This window comes from Grampus griseus (genome assembly GCF_964374135.1).
Source record: "Grampus griseus genome assembly, chromosome: 12".
Classification (NCBI taxonomy): domain Eukaryota; kingdom Metazoa; phylum Chordata; class Mammalia; order Artiodactyla; family Delphinidae; genus Grampus; species Grampus griseus.
In genome coordinates, this window is record NC_139006.1 from 70,124,403 (window position 1) to 70,142,742 (window position 18,340).

At 37.1% G+C, this 18,340-nt stretch overlaps 1 protein-coding gene across 6 annotated transcripts in view; it reads right to left on the minus strand.

The window, feature by feature from the left end:
• Window positions 1–18,340, minus strand: part of TCF4 (transcription factor 4) — a 360,765-nt gene that overhangs the window by 93,054 nt on the left and 249,371 nt on the right. For 2 of the 6 annotated variants that reach the window (XM_082667164.1, XM_082667163.1), the window contains exon 1: window positions 6,161–6,312. The exons of the other annotated variants lie outside the window; for them this stretch is intronic. In XM_082667164.1, coding sequence (XP_082523290.1) covers window positions 6,161–6,229 — 69 coding nt within the window. In that variant the 5' untranslated portion in view covers window positions 6,230–6,312. Of the gene's footprint in view, window positions 1–6,160; window positions 6,313–18,340 lie in introns of those variants that run through there. 6 annotated transcript variants of the gene reach the window in all.

The following is an 18,340-nucleotide window of genomic DNA, read 5'->3' on the forward strand; positions in this document are numbered from 1 at the left end:
AGAACCTAATTCTCAAACCATTTTCAAGCCCCAAACCTTAAGAACTCTTCTTCAGAAGGATAAATTTGTTTTGCTTAACAAAATACAATAATATCTGTATGCCTAAGATGATCCAATAAATGTGGCAAATAGTTTATTACAGATGCTAAAATGTTAAAAATCCTCCAACTAGTGAAGTTTTCTGAAAATTCCATGAATAGGTTTTGAGCAGATCACTTCATACTTAAGAATATAATTATTTTATACAAGTCTCTCTTTCAGTTTTGTGACTATTCCTCTGCGTTTCCTGGTATACAGATAACTGTTTTTTAGGACTGTGATGATTTCCTGAATAGATATAAACATTTTATAAACACAGAGTCCCAAACCTTATTTTTTTCAAGTAATCAATAATGTTTACCACATATAACTTTACCCTGTGTCACCTCAGAGTTATATCTGAAGTATTAAGGGCGAATTTAAACCCAAATATATATAAACTCTGAAAGACTGAAGTCTAAAATTACTGACTGTGAAAAATTAGCTTCTGTGTAACTGTGATGATATTAGAGGAAAAAGGCGAAAAAGCCTCGTAATCTTCTGTGTTTCTGTCCTGAGATTCTCAGTTACAAGTGTTTGTTTGATACACGGAACCAATGTTTTCTTACTGCATTTCTTTTAAGATAAGAGTAAACCTGGGTTCTAACAACTGTTAAAATTGCCACAACCTATCCATATATTTTTACAGGATTAGAAACGAAGATTCTTTAAAAAATGAATCTCCTGATGGCTGCTTGCTGACTGTACGTATGGCCTACAGGGTGATTCTAAAGAAATGACACTAAAGCATTTGTTTTTTCCTCAGTGGCATCACAGGGATAGAAGTTGCAAGCAAGCTTAGAAACACACTCACATAATATTGAGAATAATGAAAGAGGATAATGTCTAAAATCAAACTATACTAAAACCCATTTAAAAAATAAGTTGCAAGGAAGAAATCACTTATTCTCAAGTCTCTGTAGTGGTCCTGCAATTTTAGTAAAAAAAAAAAAAAAAAAGAAAGCAAAGCAAAATAAAACACAAATAGGGAGTGTAATGCAAACCACATTTATAGTGGAACAGGAAACAAACAATTCTTCAGCACAATTTCCTGTAGATCAGTTGGAAAGGTATTTAAGGACTACACCAGCTATTAGATCTTTCCTCCCCGGCCACTTTTCTCCCTAAACCCTCTTCCCCCTGTGTTCCATTTCTCCCTAAACCCTCTTCCCCCTGTGTTCCAGTGTCCTTCCTCCCCAATCTCCTTGAAACAATGCCATCGCCTAGCGCTACAAGGATGCTTATCAATTATCAACACGATATTCAAAATGTTCAAACCTACCAGAAATTAGGGATTAAATAAATTAACCAAATATGTAACCGATCTATCTTTTTTTCCTGCGAAATTAGCCCCAGAGAAATGTTCAAACTGTCTGTCATCTGTGAATCTCACGCAGGGATTTTGGAAATTTAATCAGAGGCAGAAGAGCAAGATGTAGCCACAAGATCAAGATTATGCGTCTGGTGAATTTTTACCAGCTTAAACCTACAGAACAAAATCAACATAATTTTCTTGTAACCAATCAAGCACAGAAGGAAAAAAAATAAAATTTTCATTGTTATTTTAAAATGAGTAAATTAAAATGCTTTATATTGCCAACAATATCAAAAAATAGGTCCACTTAAAGGAAGTTTTTCCTGCATGTTTGTTTTTCCTTTGATATGTTTTGTTTTCCTGAATCAGTGGGGAATTGAAAAATTACATTAGTTTGAACCTAAGCAAATTTTGCTCTGTAACAACAGCTAAACAATTAGTTTTTAAAGTAATGCATTTATACCAGCTACTTTCATTTATACTCATGGTTCTGAAAATAGTTAAGTATATGAAATAGCTTTTAAAAATACTAAATGGAATTTACGGTCGATACACTACTGAAAACTTAAAAACCCAGTGCCTACCTGCATGAGGTTACCAGAACCAACTGTGAGGTTTGCAAAGAAAGGGCCATATGTAAAATGTACTGGAAAATATTATTACTGGTGCTATTTAAATATTAAGCTTTTTATGTGAGCACTTCCTGTGGTACATGAAAAAAATAGCTAAACACTTCACATCCTGATTTTTAGCTTCAAACAATTTAGGTGACTGAGATTTTTACTTATTCATAGGAAAACTTTCTTTTAAGAACATATTCCCAACTGAGAGATTTTGGAATTAAAATGTTCCTTTCTTCCATCTTAAGCAAGGAATCATGAAATTATTTTATTTTTTTGGCCTCGATATCAGAAATAATCAATAACCATCTTCATCTCTCAACTTTATGGAGTTGAAAAGCTGTATCCTATGACCAAGAGTCAGAATATAAACGTGGAAAGCTCATTACCATTTACTTTCTGAGATCTGATGACTTGACAAATAACTATTTCAAAACAACTAGTTTGAAACATGGTTTGAAGCTTGTTAGTATAAAGCGAAAAGAGCAATTACAATAATTACAGGTTTCTCTATACGGTTTAACACATGCACATGCTGGCGAGCGCTGATGATGTGATCTTAAATTACCATTAGGAGGAAATTTCGCCACTTTTGTTTTCAATTTCCTTTGCCATAATTTTATCTTTGTGGAATTGCTTTATTTTTAGATAGGTGGAATTTGACCAAATAATTACTTACTAAAATTCTTATTCGATGAGTAAGACATGTAAGCACTTACAAAAATCAAAATTTAGAGCTAAAACTACACTTATGGTGGACCAGGTAATGCCTGACACTTATTGCCTCAATGAGGACAGACACAGCAATATTATTTGATAGGCGTTTGTACTCAGAGCACTTAAAAGAAACTGTACTGATTTTCTCTGCAAAAACCCTCTCTCCCATAGTTAAGGAGTAGTGCTTTCAAATTTATTTAGCTGAGAATGGGCTTCATTTATATTGAAACCTCTAACCCATAGAGAAAAGAAATCACACAACTCACGTTGGTCAAGTTCATTAAACTCTCACCTGAGGAGGAGCTGATTTTTTTAAAAATACATTCTGGTTCATATTCAAGATTTAGTCTTTGGCAGCTCTAGGGTTATGATTTTTTTTTTGGTAGGTTTTGGCTTCTTGAAGTCCACAGTTCAGGACAGGTCCAATATTTCACAGAAAGAAGGAAACAATTTGTTGTTGGGTTATGGTCATGGAAACACTTCATAACTGAAGGTAATAGAAAATCCACATTTTCCTTTGTTTGTCCTAAAATATCATTGATTATAATATTTCCCTTGCTGGGAAGTTAGAGGAAAACTGATTTTGCAAACCCTATACACAGTTGCCAATCCAAGAAGAAGAAATCGTAACTGTTGTTAATGCTTAATTGTACTCTTCCCACAACCTAAAATCACAGTGTTTTGGAATGACTTTACATTTTTCTTCTTTTGTTTATTCACAGGGAAAACCTGCTTCCTCTGGCCCCTCTCAGTTCAGAGAGTTCAAACTGAATTTAAACAAGTAATTGACTTGTCACTGGGGAAAAAAAGAAGGAATTCAGGGCTGTGTTGTCTTCAGAGGGAAGCTTGTGGAACACATAGCTGATCACACTTAACTCCCACAATTTAGGTTAAAACACACGTTGGTCATCCGAGCACATCCCCACAGAAGTTGCATGGATACTGAAACCCCAAACAACGAACGAAACTCAAGAAATGCGAAGTCTCTTCGATAGGCATTTTGAACAATTAACGCATGGCATACACCATCCCCACAAGATGTCTGGCACCAGATCAAAAGCTGCTGAATGCAGAATTAGAGCCAGTACAATACACACTGTAGAATAAACAAAAATCTGCTTCTCCAGTGTATGCATGAAGGCAATTTTTTAAAATGGTATAGAACTGGCTCCATCCAAGAACACATACAACTGGACCTTGCTGTCTGTGTCTTAAAGCTAAAACGAAGAACTGGTAAGCATCCGTGGTTTCAAAAGCTTTCTGCTGCTGCTCCAAATGGCTATTTTTTCTAACTATAATGTATGTACAATTTGCGTCTTTCTAGTGTTTGAATCAATAGAGATACACATCACCAGATTTGTTTTTAATAAGTGCCTTAAAACAGTTCCTATAAATACATTTCCTGTGACAGAGCGATCTTGATTTTATGAGTACCATCCTCTCAAAAAAAAAAAAATCTAACAACCAAAATATTTGGCAACTGAGAGGGCATATTAGTGATATGATGTCATATTCAGCATTTTCTTATGGTAGAGGCAACTGGCAAGCTGTGGGAATGGAACACATATTTTTAAAAATTCCTTTTGGCTAAAAGAGAGTTAAAATGTCCAAAACTTCAACTAAAATGCTGTCAGTTCAGACATTTCAGACGCAAAATTAACAATTAACATATTAAAAAAATCACACCGCTGGTAATTCCTAAAGATAAAAACCACGGAAAATTATATTCATTGTAACCCTCTTATAAGGCACAAGGGTCATATAATCCCTGAATCTATTTTATTGCTTCTGAGATGCTTTTTCTTACTGACTGATAGCATCACTCACAAAATTTTCATTAAAAGTTCTTTAAAATTAAAGGTACTGGCTGACTATGTTACGCGTGGGAATCTCAAAAAGATAACAGGCAAAAGTCTTAAGAGCTACATATGAGTGACTACCAATTGCAAATTAGGCACTAGTTTTTTTTTTTTAAAGAAGTTACATAATCCCATGATTTATGTTTACAAATTTAACCACTTTACTTGATCAGTTCACAACATAAGCCATTTGTTTTAAAATTATATTTCCCTTACCACACTTAACTATTCTTCTAATTACCCGCTAGGTTCTCTCTCTTTTTTAAAAAGATAAAAACAGGATAGTTTTATAAACTTTTGATGATTTACTGGGACTTTTCAAAGTAAAAGTAGATATTCTTTCAGCTGTTGTCCATTCATAAAACTGGTTTCTTGAATGAAATTATTCATCTTCCTAAACCATACTGCACCCTCCAACACTTCTATCCATGTGTGTGCATTCCAGTCTATGCTCAGCTAGAAATAACCGTTATACATACATCGGCACGTATATACACTCACGCATATACCGCCACGCACACATGTTAATTCGCCTGCGCCAATCGCTACAGCTGAACTGGGCCTGGTTGAAAGCTCTGATCGGTCCCTTCTGGCCCAACTATCACACCCTGATTAAGATCAATCCAAATGGAAGTTCAAAGTACACAAAGAGAGCAGTTTGTAAATGGCTGCTTTTCACTTTTCCCCCATTCTCCTTTTCTATTCTAAAATAATAAAATTTTGCTTCTCTATTCCCCAACAACTCTTCCAGAGAGCTCCACATACCGATTTGAAAATATTGAAATCCTTTTCCTTCAGAGGGCCCAGCCGAAGGGAAAAAAAAAAAATAAACCTCCAGATGGCAAGTATAAACCTTCTGCTGGGGTTATGCACAAAATACCAAACACATTTTTTTTTTCTTAAATAAAGCGTTTCTGTTGGGGGGGGGGATGAGGAAAGAAGCCACACAACACAAATAACTTACAGCAATACTGTTATATGTATGAATGGGTCCCTGTTTTTTGGAGGTTTTTTCTTCCCCTTTTTGGCTTAAAAAAAAAAAGCTTATATAATCTACTTCTTAATTAGATGTCTCAGTTCTATGTCTTTGCTCTATTTTAACCTCTCAGATTCTCTGCACTAAATCCATTTCACTTTAAGCTTCCAACTTAGTAAGACTGGATATCACAGAACCTCGGTCCAGGGAGAAACCCCAAATTTCCTCTCAGCCTACCTGCACCTTTCTCAATATCTGATTTTCCTTTTAAACAGTCATTTGGAAGGAACAAGACTTTTCCAAAAGTTTTTTCTTTTTTTTCATCTTACCACCTCCCAACTTTACCTTGACTGCAAACTTTCTAAAGCTCTGAAACCCATCTATTTTTTTTTACCCTACTTGGGTTGGGGGAACACAAAATCAAAAAAAAACAACAACGATACCCTAGGATTGGCAAAGGATAAATATTTCATGGCACCGCGGAAGGTGCGGCCGTCCTGCGACAACTTTGCAAACAATGATCACCGCCTAGGATGCTCAACCCTGCGACAATAAAACTTGTCAAAAATCCCCCTCGCAGCCCGCGTCCGCTTACCGCTTTCCCATTATAGTAGTACATCAAAGAGTTGCCGCCCATGCCCGGGATTGTGTATGCGCAGTACATGGTCTCGGATTCTTTTTTCTCCTCAGTACCACTCTAACAACTTTTATTTCAAACTCGCTGTCCCTTTTTTCACAACAATTCCTTCAGTTGCATTTTCCCATATGGCCGGGCCAAGCGTGGTGAATATGCAAAGCAGGAAGAGACCATTCCTGGCGGGCGGGGGAGGCCGCCGCGCTGCTGTCAGACGCTCAAGTTTGCGCAGCGGAGCTGGAAGGCAGCCCGGCCCTGATGGAGCTCTAAATCCTAATGCATACGCGACATGGATTCAACTTTTCCGAGGGTTTTTTTTTTATTAGTTCCTCGGATAATGCCGATTCGGACACATTTCTGCAGTCTTCACTTCCCCCCCCCCTTTCTTTTCTCTTCTTTCTTTTTTTGCTTTCTTTAAAAAAAATTTTTTTTTTTTTTTGGTTGTTGTTCTAGGCACCCTTTTCTTCTCTAAAATTTCCACTCAACTGCCTTAGGGTAAAAGTGGAACAGGGTCCATTATTGAGCAGAATACAAATGCAGTTAATTGACTCCCCCTCTCTCTCTCTCCCTCTCTTTCTTTTTTGTTTTAATTTGATTAAAAAGCGAGTGGCAGGAAGGGAATCGTATGATGCACATCTAATAACTCTGCCATCTGTCTCTGCTGCTGGCTAGCTCCCAGCATTGTACGCAGCTGCCTGAGAACCCAACTCGGAGAAAGGGGAGGGAAGGGGAGAGAGGGAGGGGAAAAAAAAAAAAAAGAAAGAAAACCACCACGTCTCTGACCTCGCTCAAAAGGAGAGAGGGGGCAGTGTTTTCTGACTGCCTGGTCAACAACCTACAAAACGGGGTTGCGGAATGAAACAGAGTAACAGTGCGGCCCGCCCGGGGCTCCGCGAGCCCTCGGCTTCGGCTTCCCCGGAACCGGAGGGAGGCTGGCCGCCCGTGAACTTCACCTCGCCACCCCGCAGCCGGCCGCGTGTCCCAAGGATTGGGATGATGCGCCCCGCGCTGCGACCGGGCATCCCACCTCCACCTGGCCACACTCTCGAGTCTGGAGTTTGGTGCTTTCCCTGTGGCTGTGGATAATCTACCACCCACTTAACGCTATTTGTCTGCTGGGTTCTAAAGCAAGAGTTTATTGGTACCTCCGAACCTCCGAATGACTTACAGCTGTCAGTTCCTAAAAAGGCACCTCTGAGACCACGTTTTGGCATCATCCAAGTAGCCCCAAACCTGTATAAATATTTGAACAAACATTCCGTGCACATTTTCACTAAACTTAAAATTTTGACTAAACTTTAAGTGATTAAGAAAGCGAAAACCTTCCTTTTACCTGGATGGATCACAACTGAACAACAGGATCTTTCTAGATCACAAGGTTTCTAACAAGCAAGTGAATAGATTTGCTTATGGCTTTATTTTTAAAAATATTATTATCAACCAACAAAAAGAGGGGGAAAAGGAACAAAAAAAAAAAGAGGAAAGAAAGGAAGGGGGTGGGAGGAAAGGAGATGGGCTGACTTGAGCTTGCCAAATTCAGAGCATCACAGGAAAGGAGGGCCTCTGGGAATTGATCCCAAATGAAACTAAATCATTTGCATATGCCGAAGCAAATGCCACCCGAGCATACATCTATTCTCAAGAATCAACTTTAATAATTCAAAGCACCTATTTCCTTACAACTCAATGTGGTAACAAAACACATACAGTATTAACCTACAACGGCGGGATTGTGGTGTCGGTTCCGAAGAGCAAAGCCTTGGCTAATGGTGGAAAGTTTCCCTCACACTGTAAAATAAACACACACACACACTGCACAAGCACACGTACAGCGAAGGCCCAGAGGTTTGTCTAACTCACTTGCTCTGCATTTATTCGGAAGGTCCCCAGAGGTTTGTGTAAACAGTACTTGAATTATAATCACACATTTCATTCAAATTTCATGCTTTGAGGATTTTTTCCTCATTAGAACAGTTAGTTGTCAATCTGACAGGATCACATTTGTAACCTTTAAACCACCCTCAGTGTTTCATACATAAGGCCAAGGTACCCACCTACCAAAGGACAGTGTGTAAAAACCATGGCTTAGAAAAGAGGCTGGAATTTAAAGGGAGATAAGTTGGGTTTTTAGTTTTGGTCATTGTTCCTTTGTTGTTTCTTATAAAGACCCCTTATTTAGAAGCCTGTTTGTAGAGCCTCTCTAAATTTTCATAGGTGGACTGCTAGAAAGGTTTCTTAACTATTTTGATAAACAACCATTCTGCTTCACCTACATTAAATGCCTTTTCTTGCATATTTGCTAACGTATAAATGCCTTTTTATACATTAAGTATAAATAAAATTTTCATACTTTAAGGAGCCACAATTAATATTTTAAAAATTGAAGCTCTCGTTGCTTTTAAATATATTAACATGTGCATAAATAAATATTTTTAATCTGATAAGGTGAAAGAGATTTTTAAACCCTGACAAATCAGCACCTGGGACTCAAAAAATTAAAATAGGACTAGAGCACTAAGCTTCCTGGCTTTATTAACTAATGAAAAAGGGTCTGAAATCTCAAAAGTACAAATTTGCAATGATTAATAAAGATATACTCCTTTGAAAGGTGCTCTTTGCATTATAACCAATGAGACACTGAATGTATTATCATCCCGTGATGTTCAAGTTTTGGTTTGCTGACCTTGGAGTATATTTCAATCACAGAACTCAAGTCGGTGGCTGTCAACTGAGACTTTTCTGCAAACTCAGACTTTGAAGTTTTCTTTGTGACAGAAATATCACCCATGATAAATTTTTAGTGTGATGCGTGGGGCGTTAGCACAGAAGTATAGAAACAACTGAAGCTATATGCATAAATTCATGTGTTTCATAATAATTTTAAAAGAAGTCTTAATCATAGCAGCCAATTTTTAAGGGACCCTGACCTGGTCTGTTGTTTGTTTCATCAGCGTAAAATTGGGCAAGTTACCTAACTAGCAGTAGCTAGACAGAGTCCCTTTTTATCACTGAAAGGACTGGGAATGGAGGTTAGCCACTGAAAACAGTAAGCCACCAACTCTCTGATGGTTAACTGCAAACACCATTGAGGACACTAGGGGTAGGCAGTGTGCCCAAGTGTTTTCTCCGCCACTTTTGGGAAAAAAAGTCCTTACCAGTACAATTACTGTTTAGAATACTGACCACCTAAAATACATCCATATTATTCTTAACTTTTTCTCTAAAGTTTACAGTTCTTTTGTGATTTTCCAAAAAATCCTTGACAGGTATATTTGGGATGAAGGGGAATTGGGGACACATACCTAGAGTTGTCACAAAAATTGGGGGAATATCTGACCAGAACTCGGAAACGCATGTGTATAGTATCACCTACAAGGTACACTTTCAGTAAAAACTTGCTGAATGAATGACTGCATCAAAGAACAAGTAAACATTCTACACCACTTGAGTGGAGGGTCTCGGATTTCTGCATTCATTCAATCATTTCACAAACAATTATTTACCATTTCCCAACTCTGGAGAGCCCCGTTGTGGGATGTGCACAGGATTCAGAGAAATGTACAACAGTCTTCCTGCCCTCAGAGATCTGCTACATGGCCAATGTCATGTGCTCAAGGTCATGTGACCAGTGCTCTTAATAAAATGGAAAAATAAGACCAAAGACTAATGCTTTAATTGTGAAGTAGGGACAGTCACACATGTATTAAACTATCGGACAACAAACTATTATGGGATAAGGAACTCAACTATCCACTCCCAATCACAGATCTCATTAAAGTAAATTCTGCCTCTTTTTCTGAATAATGACTGCAACATTACACTGTCACTTCGAAGTCCAAATAAACCTAATAAACACACGCATACACGTACCCTGCAGATTGCCCAAAATAAGGCAGGTGCTTAACAAGTGACTGAATGAATGAATGAATGATGGCCATTTGAAGGGAATGTCATTTTCCCCCAAAATATAACTTGGTAGAACTTGTACAACTCCATGTTTCTATTTAAGTCATTAAACAATTTTTTTATATGATACTTGCTTACTTCTACAATGCTGTTCTTTTTGACCTAGTGCGGCTGAATTAGCTAAACGTCATGCCCTAAGGAAAACAGTGATAGTCATCAACATACAGTGATTACATAACATAAGGGGAACAAGCAAACTTATAAAGTCAATGACCTCCTTAGGTAAATATCTACCCTATCAAAAATTTTTGATAATAAGACAGTTAACTAATACATGTATAGTGATATACTAACGATTTAAAGAGAAGACAGCTGCCTACACTACTTTGATCTTCATAACTAGTACTCCATGACAGGTATTATCATCCCTACTTTAAAGACAGAGAATTAAGGCACAAAAAGTCTTGGATGACATTTCATAGATCACAAAGCTACAAAATCCCCAGGGCTTAAACTTGAGGGTCAGATATTTCTGTATGAGAATTACCACCTCGCTCCTCTGCAGCCGTGTGACAGGGGCCAAGTCATATCACAGGTTTGAGTTTTAGTTTCCTCCTCTTAACACAAGTGCTTCTTTTGAGGCACAAATGAGAGGACACCTCATTTAGCATAGCAGGGGCATGTTATAAACGAGTAAATTTCCTTGTCCCTCTGCTCTTTCCTCTGTGCAAGAGTGCCTTAAAGAACAGCGGGAAAGCAATCCCCACCCAAAATAGGCAGTAAGTAACAGAAGTCTACTAAAATGGACAAAAATTATAAAAATACAGGACCACGCTAAACTCTTCACTACTAAGCAATCGAATCACACTACTGGCATGAGAAGCTTGTATGTTCAGTTAGACACTTAAAACACATATTTTCTGTTATGCGTCAGTATCAGAATCTATGTTCTCATATTTAAACATAAATGAATGATAAATTTTGCCACGTCAGAGAAAGGAGCTTATCTGGGCTACCCTTATGCCCTGAAAACAGGAGGTATTACTGACTTTAAGTTATTCAGAAGCTAAACAGATTATTTTTTTTGCTCTCCAGTAGGAGACATTTAATTCATAAGCTAAACTAATGTTGCTGTTGAGTTAGGAGTAAATGGACACACAAGGATTGTTATATTATAAAAATTTTAGTGAACGGCGATAGCTTATAGTACCTAAGATGGGGTTGGTGTTTAAAAACCAACTTAAACTGCAATGACAAAAATCCACTTCATAAAAGATTTAATTATCCAAAGGAGAATGCAGACACACACATACACACAGGCACACACACACACAGAGTAAAAAGAACTTTTTCTGATGACCGTAACTTGAGACAACCTTGCAATCTAGGAGTGAACACCATCAAACTTCCTGTATGGACATTTCTATATTTCTTTTTGTATTGAGATCTTTAGAATGGAAAATAACTATGTTCTCTGATAAGTGAGTAAGCTTTATTACTTTAAAACAATGGTTCTCTTCAATTGGAATCCCAATTGTCTTAAATTTTTTTGCCAAATACACATTTATCTGGAGAAAATACTTATCTCAGATAAATATACTTGTCACATAACTACAGAAATATTTCTCTGAAGTAAATCCGTATTACACGTAGGACTGAGATAAAGCACAAATCATCTCAGTCATCTCCGGGGCGTAAACCTATTCTCTTAGCACCATTTAGATTATTACAGGTACAATAGTTTTAAGAATTCGTATGGTTCAAATGTAGAGAAGTTTAGTTTGAAGGATGCTTTTATCATAGAAGAGTATCAAATGATCAGCATAGACTGGGAAATCTAAATTCTATTTGTGGCCTAATCAGAGACTTCCTACCGTTATCTTGAATTGGCTACTTTTATATGGCTTGGGTTCATATGCAGACATCTAAATGGTTTATCACATGATCAATATTTATTCTCTTCCTGGCTGGTCAGATAGCGTGTAGTCATATTGATTACTAAGGGTAAGCAATATGGACTAAATTTTTTTGACCAGACTTCTTCTGTTCCACAAATATTCATCTTCTATCTTTCTGTGGCAGTATTTCTCTCGGAAGAAAGAGGAGGTTTCTCATCTTGCTTTATACGGTATTATAAAAACTCACAGACATATACTGTTTTGGTGACATACAGTAGTATGCAAAATAAATGCAAAAAACTGGTTCCAAAATTCTTGCATGCAGTTGGATCTGGTGAGAGTCATTTTCCCACTTTTTCACGTTTTCTCATTTCTATGGTAAAGAATACAATGAGCATGTCATTACCCACATGAACATAATATTTTCGAAGAAACTCAACAAGCCAGAGATATAAAATGGCACTACCCTGCAGACCGGGGAACACGTATCTAAGGGCATGTATGATATGGTAAAGTGAAATACACTCAGTTGCAAGAACAGAACATATAGATTTTCATGTTTAATTGCAACGCAAACTGCACGATTGACTCAAACTGAAGTTCACTTCTTCCTTCCTCAATGCCATGCAAAGACCTGTAATTGCAAAAGTCATACATTTATTCTGCTACCAAAATCTCTCAAACATTGAATGAAATTAGAAAATGATAGTGTAAGTGACACTTCTGACGACTGAAGGAGATATTTCAGTTAAGCAGAAAAGCCTTCGTTGCGCTTCTTATTTTTTGCCCAGGACATCAATCTCTTTCCCCTGGGATAAGTGGAATGTTCTTTGGGGGAAAAAAAATTCCTTTATCCTAACCCACTATAATCCATAGCCAGTCTCCAAGTTTGGTACAAAAACAAACCATTTCTATTTTGGTGCAATGAGGAAGCATCACACTGGACAATATAAAAACAGAGATGGAGGAAGTTGACTCAGATTGCTGCACTTCCTAGATGAAGAAAGCGAGCAGGCTTACCACAATCACCTGTATCAAATGAAATAAGACGACAACTGTTTTTTCCGTCAAATTGATGCACGTGTAAAAATGAATTCCCGAAAAGTTAAAGGGGAAATCCTGGGTATGTTTGTTTGCCTGGATGAAGGATGCCATCTGAGAAACTTTTGACAAAATGGATTGATGAAGCAGATTGGAATTTGGGCACAGGATGTACACGATTTTTTAAACATTGTGAATAAATAATGGGCTTCCCAATGCATTGCTCAGTGATCAGAGGGAAATGTGATATCACAATGAAAACCATTTTCATTCTAAATAGAATAATTGTCCAGGGTTTGTTAAGTCCCTTTGGGGCTGGGAATTCTAACAACTTCCTGAGGTTTCTAACTGTTGATTACCTTTCTTTGACATCACTGAGCAAGTAGAACAACGAATTGCTTGCTGGGCAGAGAACAAACAATTTTCAAATACTTTAATGGCTATCTCTGTTAAACACTCAGAATTAAAAGAGTAGGTAAAAAGAATGAAAAACAATGTTGTAAAATGGAAGTGAATGACCATACAAGATTAGCATCCAGCGCACATCCGTTATTGAAATGTCTATCTCAAATTCCTGTTTTATAAAGTTTCTGCCTAAAATATTCTTTTGTGTAACTGGGAACCAGCCCCTCGGAGCAAGAATTAATGGTATTTCAGGAGAAAGGAGTAGCAGATTTAAGTTCCCTCAAGGCTGACCCTTAGCCTAAAGCTTAGGCTTGGTCATTGGTCCATTCCTGACCTAAATATTGCATTCTTTGACTCAAAATGACCTTGAATTTTAACTACTCAGTCTCAAAAACAAATGACCTCTTCCTCTGTTAATCATAAGCACTTAAACATCTACCCCACACATAAACACAGAGATGCGTGAAGTCACATGAGATGTTTTGTATCATCATGCATTGAGACAAGTGCTTACAGCAAATTCCATGAGTAACCCCAAAAGAAATTGTTTTCAAAGGGATAAGTTGCAATTACAGAAATTTCTGAGCTTCTACTAAATAAAACAGAAATAAATTATAAGCTTTCACTGAACACAAACAGCATTAACATTAGAAGCATTTGGCAAAAAATCGACACCGATACATTTCAGTTTCTAACATTAGGCCAACCGAATCAGGTATAGGTGAGGAGTGCCCAAAACTCATACGGCAGTAAGGATCTTACTTCCATTCACTTATGGTTGGGCAGAAACTGGTTTAAAATGACGTCTTCCTAGTCATAGCCGGCGTTAGTAGTTAATAGTGCCAAATTGCCAGATTATGGTGCTTACAAACCAGAGGTATGAAAGCTGCCTCTATTTGTTTGACAAGGGTGTTTCCCAAAATGTCAGTCAGCTTTCTGCCTCCTTTGAATGGGATTATCAAATGCATTCTGAAAGTAAAACAACTTAAAATTTGCTTAATATGAGTCAAAATCTTAAACAGGTCAACCTTCCCATGTTTACACCCAACCAGAGATTTCCTTTTCCACAGCATGTGACATGTTCTCCAATATCTGTTCAGAGCCTGCAAGCCAGTTCTTTATGGGGTCTAAGCACCTACCCACTCAGTGCTACCATATAGGTATGTGTGCATATGTGTTGTGTGCAAGGAAAGGGTACAGAAAACACAGTAAACTTAAGAGTTCCTCAAGCCTTACCCATTTTGTACATGACCTGTGTCCTTCCAACTTGCTAGCAATGCTGATCTATAACTGATCAACTTATACTTTTTTCAATAAAAATAAGTACATTAAAAAAATAAAATAAAATGTTTGGGCCCATAGGCTTTCTCAGAGTTAAGCATTTCTGTATCAAGTCATTCTTAGTACCATTACTAAACAAATGGCTATATTTTATGATAAATAATTTTTAAACATAAAAACGTTTAACAATTTTTAATTGTGTTTTTGGTTTTTTTTAACGACTTCCAAAAGAGCTAAAATGTCTGATTCTCCAAGTATGTGGGGATGAGACCTCCATCTCCATCACCTGTTCTCCTGTCCTTATTAAAATGATGTGGAAGCCAGAAACCAAGACGTTGCTTCAAGTTCTGGCTTTATCTAAATCTCAGTTTCTTTGTAAATATATATGTTTTGAATAAATAAGTGTTAAATTGCGATCACGAGAGGTTTTTTTCCCAACTTAAAAATTCTGTGATTTATGTTTTTATTATAATGCGATATCTCTGGATAACCAATCTCTGAAAATATAAAGCCAATCAAAAGTTGTTTCTGCAGCTAAACAAGCAAAAGCGCAACAACAGGGAAGAGATACACAGAAGCTGCTAGAAGCTCAATCACTATCTGTGGCCTCTTTCTTCATCTTGCCAGATCTGTAACTCTCAGCCATCCAGAATCAAGTTCTGTAGTCACTTCCAGATAAGGACCGTTCTAGAATATATGGCTCTTGGACAAAGTTTAATGCCATGAATTGTAGCTAAATAAATTGTGCCCCTACTTTATTGCCCCCAGATACTATAAATTTTTAAAGAGTAGAGATTACGATTTAAATTTCTTTGCCCCGCCCTATAACAATGTTATATGCATATAATAGGAGCTCGGTTACATTTTTGCTCATTGAGTGAAGGAGGAACAAAAAGAGATTTATTTCCTTCCTTTCCACAATGACAGAAATGATCAAGTCCAGAGTTGTCAGAAAAACACTTTACAGCCAGCTGTAACTTCAATCTGAGAATAAGTCAAGTCTTCATGAAATGGAAAAAAAATGAGTATATTATTAGACAAAAATTTTCGAATAGAGCTATACCTACCCGACACTGATAAAACACACACACACACGTAGCTATGATGAATTGTTTTCCCAGTTTTCAAACGTTTTAATGATTATTTTTGATTTCATGAGCCTGGCCTTTCCCTCACCTGGATTATAAACTGCGGAGGAATAGGGACGGACCAAATTTTATTTGCTGGGCTGGCAGAGAGCGTATTCATTTACACATATACTTTGCAGAAGGGGGCTTGGAGAATCTAATTTATCTTCCTTTCTCTTGTATAGTGTGGCTATTTTCTCAATGGAATAATTAATCGTGCCAACAATATGCCAAAGACATAAAAATGGATACATGCATTGTCACTTTTGAGAGGTGATACTGTTATGTCACTTAGTATGTGTGAGGCAGACTCCTGTTTCATGTCTTCTTTGGTTTTTCTTGGCAGGTCTCCCCTACTTATTTAATCTATATTCTACTTTAAAACTTCTTTTTATAAACATTTTCTTAGAGGGACAACATACCCTCCTATGGCTAGACATTATTTCCTAATGACGTGGAGGAAAACAAAACAAAGAAGCAGGTGCTTTCCATGTCATTTCCACATATTTAACCTTTTTTTGTTGTCCTTTCCAACACATTCCATTTAACCAGATTTTAGGCACGACAGAAAAAAAAAAAACTTTGAAAGATGTTATTTTGTTACATTGTTAAAAATATGCTGATAACAAAGAAACTCGCCAAGAATTACGGTAAATCTCATAGTTGATTTCATCTTTATACTATATATTACATTGTTACCAGGGACTGTGCGATTACAGCAACTGTTGGACTTTTAAGAGACCTAGTCTCTGTATTTATTAGTCCACAAGGTGGATCCGTGGTACTGGGCCCCTATGAAGCATTATGAAATGAACTCTTGCTTGGAAAACTACTTGTGGCCACTTGTATCTCTGCATAAATCTTCACAATGGCAGGAACTCTGGTCCATGGCTGTGCACTCTCCAGGAAGCCTGGCACTTAGTAGATGTGCAATAAATATTTGCTGAATTTTTAAATTTGACACTTGAGCCTTAAGCAGATTCAAAGCTAAGTGGGTACATGATGATATAGTATCATCAATCGCTCTCCATACTTTCTGGCTGATGGGGAGCTGAAGACTGGAATTTTGTTGATTAGAATCCTAAGAGAAAGGCACTAACATTTTGTAAAGACTGGTTTGAAATACACTTGATGGGGAGCTGAAGACTGGAATTTTGTTGATTAGAATCCTAAGAGAAAGGCACTAACATTTTGTAAAGACTGGTTTGAAATACACTTGAGATCTGGATACAAGTAAGTCATATCTTTCATGAAGCAAGCTTAATGCATCTGGTCTACCTAAAATTTACTAAGTATATAACAAACAGTTAATACACTTTCAATGTCCTTAACTAAGAAGAAATGTCTGAAAGCATCTACAAAAATAAGTTATCATTTTAGTTGTTTATACCTGTTAAAAAAAGTTCCCTAACTTACTGATTATAATCTTAGAGACACCTGGTAGCAATGCAATAGTTAAGGATTTGTCCGGGTCTCCTTTTAAATTCCCAATTTTCAGATGTTTGGAAGAAAAATGCTAGAATCCTAAATTTGCTACGCAGAGTTTTCTGTAGAGATGCAAATTTCATTTATCTCACTCTTTATACACTTTTCTTTCTGAAAAATTTTTAAAAGGCTAAGTCATTTTGAACCATACAGTGCATGGAAATAGACTGCTTTAATACTTGAGATGTTTTATCTTTATTATTTATGGCTCTTGCCGGAAAAAAAATACACACATAAAAACACCTCAACTCACCTCTGCATATCCTAATATACCTTAATTTCTTTGAATAAAATGCAGGTGCTTCATTTTAAATGTGGTCCAATGACTGACGTTTCAAACCAAAAATCTTAGTAAGTGGCTGCAGTGCTTAACGTTGTTGGCATGCACGGCACTTAATGAAGGAAACTAGGGCCATGCCACCCTACCGTGCAATACATTTAATCTGAACTCCTTAATCTCAACTGTGGTTGGCCATTTTGCTGTCCTGAAGGCTGCAAGTTCCCAGTAAAGTTGGAAGACCGACTGAGCTTTATTTTCCAGCGAAGATTATTTCTGTCCTCTGTTGTTGAGTTGGGAGCACAGCTGTGCAAAGGAGTTTCAATGAACCAAGGGGTGGTCAGAGAATAATCAGATCAAAACTTCACCTGAGTTCACAAACTATGGACCACACAAAACTTTTGTGAACTCCTCCAGAACCACAAGCATTTACATGACTTTTAAACTGGATCTGAGTCAAGAAGTATTGCTTGATATTGACCTCAAGGGTGTTTTTTCCCCTGATTTTACCCAATATACACAGCCATGAACAAGGACTGAGCCTAATGTCATTTTCCATATAGTAACTAGCATGTTATTCGTGTTTCACAAATGAAATGTAATTGTAGGGACAGAGCCTCCCTCAACTGCTCACTCAAATCAAACCATAATATTAAGAGCATTACCTTCAAAAAATAACAGCTTGATTTAGTCAAAACATTCTTACTAATAAAAACAATAA